This window comes from Elephas maximus, chromosome 10 (assembly GCF_024166365.1).
Source record: "Elephas maximus indicus isolate mEleMax1 chromosome 10, mEleMax1 primary haplotype, whole genome shotgun sequence".
Taxonomy (NCBI): Eukaryota; Metazoa; Chordata; class Mammalia; order Proboscidea; family Elephantidae; genus Elephas; species Elephas maximus.
Window position 1 is genome coordinate 28,552,662 of NC_064828.1, and position 3,797 is coordinate 28,556,458.

Sequence of the window (3,797 nt, forward strand, 5' to 3'; positions counted from 1 at the left end):
ATTCAACATTTGCTTTTACCTACTGAGCCCCTCAGTCATCTAGCCCAACAAATGCATTTTCCCTAAGTTAGCAACTGACTGGTTTCTAACTTGCTTATCGCTTTACCTACACTAAAGCAAAGAGAAACAAGATATAATTCACGCACTTGCCCAACAGTACCTTCCATTGAATGCGTGGAGACCAGAGTTTTTAAGGAGAGAAGGAAAGATGAAGAAAAGTAAAGGAAAAATAAAAATGAAGAGAAAATTTCATAAAGACCAGTATTGTTATATGAAATTGTGTTCAGGTTGAGTATGCTTTCCAGGAAGGAGACACATACTATATTCCTTACTGTGGGTCACTGTCACAAAGTGTGAAAGCCACTATTTTACGTGACTCTCCGCTTACCACTTAGCCACTCTCCCCTCACTCACACATCACGACTGAGGCCTTGTTACCAACACACGCAAGTCCATTAGAACAAAAAGCCTACCAATAGACAGCATTAACAACTATGATAGAGCAATTTAAAAGGGCAGGAATACAGGGAGGTTAGAGAGGAAGAAGGGAAAGGAGATAACAGGGAAAGGGAAAAACCGAAAGGGGGGATGGGAAGAAGGAAAGGGAATGAAATCCGAATTGGTGGAGGGAAATAGAAAAGCCTCCTAACTCAGGGTAAGAAAGAAGGAAGAGGAAGAGGAGGAAAAGGAAAATGTAATAGGTTTAAGTAGCATACTGCTGATCAGACGAAAAGACCATGGAGTGTTTCTAGTTCTCCTTTGTATTCCAAGAACACCTCACATGGTTTGTATCAAGGTATGTACTCATTGGACTCCTATGTGTGACCTCTTAAAGGTTCTGCCCTCCTTGCACAGCCCTGGAAGAGACCCAAAGTGGGGCGGGGTAGGGCAAGCAGCGGATTACAGTTAAAGGATTCAGTTCAATACTCTATTAGCAAATTCTCCATTCAGGACTGCTGGGAATTTCTGCTGTGAGACAAATGGCTGTCTAAGAAAAGAGAAAGAGAGGGAGAGGTCTCCCTGTTCTGAAGGCCTTAAAGAAGCCTGTCCTCTTTTGTGTTTCTACTAATTACTTCTTATAAGTATTATTCCATGAGAATTAAGGCACAGGATTATTATCATCTTTGGTTCATAAATACTTCCTATGGAACTCCTTCTCAAATTTTAGAAGTGAATGTCACTCATTCCTAAGTGAAAGCAGCAAACGACTTCATAACAGTGTCAAGGTAATCAACCCAATGTAGGGCAAAGAGAAGCTTCTCTGTGAGTTTGACCATCAACAATAGAACTCCAGTGGTCAATGAGGAGTCCTCACAATACAGTCCATCCCTTAAGAGATCTTCCTGTAACTCACTAGCTGTCTGCATACTCTCCACATTGCCACCTTCATTTCTTGATTCCTGAATGTGTAAATGATTGGATTCAGGAAAGGGGTGAGAACTGCATCAAAGATGGCCAGAAACTTATCCAGGTGTGTGGACGTTGAAGGCCACGTATAGAAGAATATCAAAGGACCAAAAAACAAAACTACCACAGAGATATGAGCTGAAAGTGTGGAGAGAGCCTTGGATAAACCAGCTGACGAGTGTTTCTGAACAGTGAGAATGATGAAGATATAGGAAATGATGAGTATAAAGAAGGCACCCACAGAGATGAATCCACTGTTGGCTGTGACCATGAACTCCAGTCTGTAGGTGTCTGTGCAGGCCAGTTTGATGAAGCGAGGAAGGTCACAGTAAAAGCTGTCCAACACATTGGGGCCACAGAAGGGTAAGTTTACTACAAAAACCAATTGAACCACAGAGTGGATAAGGCCAATTGTCCAGGCTGACACTAAAAAAGAGATGCATATTTGTGGGCTCATGATGGTCAGGTAGTGGAGAGGCTTACAAATGGCCACATATCTGTCAAAGGCCATGGCTATGAGCAGCACCATTTCCACACCACCAATGACATGGATGAAGAAGATCTGAGCAATGCAGCCACTAAAGGAGATGACTCTGTGCTTTCTGAAAAGGTCATAAATCATCTTGGGAGAAGAGACAGAAGAGACACCCAGGTCAATGAAGGAGAGATTGGCCAACAGGAAGTACATGGGGGAGTGTAAGTGAGGATCGGAAGTCACAGTGAGTATAATGAGGGAGTTTCCCACCAAGCTTGCCACATAAAACATGGAGGAGAACACAAAGAGGGCAAGTTGGATCTCCCAGAAATTGGAGAGTCCCAGAAACACAAACTCTGACACCATGGAGTAATTTGCTCCATCCATTGGCTTTGCCAGCAGTGCTACCTGAAAGAGGGAGATAGAAAGAAATATAAATTATAAGAATTATATTAATATACTAGAAGAACAAAAGTAAAAATTATGAAAGCCTATCTCGACAGTGGCTGCAGTAATGGGCTCAAACATAGCAACAATTGTGAGAATGGTGCAGGACTGGGCAGTGTTTCCTTCTCTTGTACATAGAGTCACCATGAGTTGGAACCAAACTGACAGCCACTAACAACAACATCTGCACTCTGGCATTACATCTGTGTATGCTCATGGACCCTAATATTTGATCACCCAGAGAAGTTGGTGGCTGCCATGTGGAGCTGCTCTCTACCACCCAGTTAACTCTGCATTTAATACCTGTGATGGTTAATTTGTTGTGTCAATTTATCTGTCTGTTGTTGTTAGTTGCCATTGAGTTGGTGCTGACTCAAGGAGACCTTACGTATATAACATAAGCCTATAACACCCTGAAACTTCCAGGTTATTGTACCCAATTATTTAATGAAGTACTAGTATTGTTGTTGCTGTGATGGTATTTTGTAGATGTGGTTAAAATCATCAATCAGCTGACTTTGAACAAAGGCAATTACCATTGATAACGTGAGTTGTCATCCAATCTGTTGAAGGTACTAAGCAGAAATTGAGGTTTTCCAGAGAAGAATTTCTACATCAAGGCCTGTCTGATTTTCTAGCCTACAAGCCTACCATACAAATGTCAGACTTGCAAACCCCACAATCATGTGAGGCAATTCCCAAGTAATGTTAAATAACATAACCAGGACCATAAATTTATTTAATGTTAGAGCTAGTATTAGAACTCAGGTCCACTGACTCCAAGATTAGTAAACCCATTGCCATCAAGTAGATTCTGACTTGTGGCAACCCCTTGAGTTACAGAGTAGAACTTCTCCATGGGGTTTTCTTGGCAGTGATCTTTATGAAAGCAGATCACCTGGATTTTCTTCTGCGGCACCAGTGGGTGGGTTTGAACTGCCAACCTTTAGGTTAGTAGTCAAGTACAAGCCATTTGTGCCACCCAAGGACTTTTATAAGATCAATACACTTCCCAATTTCCTTCTTTCTTTCATTTACCTGTAATTCCCCGAAGATTCAGTCTGAACAAAAATGAGTGGCAGAGTGATGACAGAAATTGTTCAAGAAAGATGAGCCCTCTTATAGAGAGAATGACTGTCATATATTGACATATCAATGACTGCTTAGCCTTCATGATTCAGGTCCCTGACATCTGTCAATTAATCAGTGTAAATCAGTTTTCCTGAGAAACCTGGCACTTTGCTAAAACATTTTGTTTTTTATACCAATTGTTTGGGTGAATCCCCCTTTTTGGAGCAAATGGTCTCCAGAACAAACTCATACCAGAAAATGCCAGCTGCATCTGTTCCACTCAACCTTTATTTCTCCAGAGAGAACTGAAATCTCCAAAGAAGTTCCAGTTAACCACATGGGAGTTTCCTCAATGTGGTCCGTATTCAAGTTTCACCTCCTTCAGGAAGTCACTCTT

At 41.6% G+C, this 3,797-nt stretch overlaps 1 protein-coding gene across 1 annotated transcript; it reads right to left on the reverse strand.

Annotated features, from left to right (window-relative positions):
• Positions 1 to 1,330: 1,330 nt before the first annotated feature.
• LOC126084521 (olfactory receptor 4F3/4F16/4F29-like) lies at positions 1,331 to 2,269 on the reverse strand. The gene has a single exon (XM_049899136.1). It carries the CDS (start codon positions 2,267 to 2,269, stop codon positions 1,331 to 1,333), a length of 939 nt encoding a protein of 312 aa, XP_049755093.1.
• Between the last annotated feature and the right edge of the window lie 1,528 nt (positions 2,270 to 3,797).

Excerpts from the sequence above, each read along its gene's own strand:
- LOC126084521 (XM_049899136.1), bottom strand. The coding sequence starts at position 2,269 with ATGGATGGAGCAAATTACTCCATGGTGTCAGAGTTTGTGTTTCTGGGA.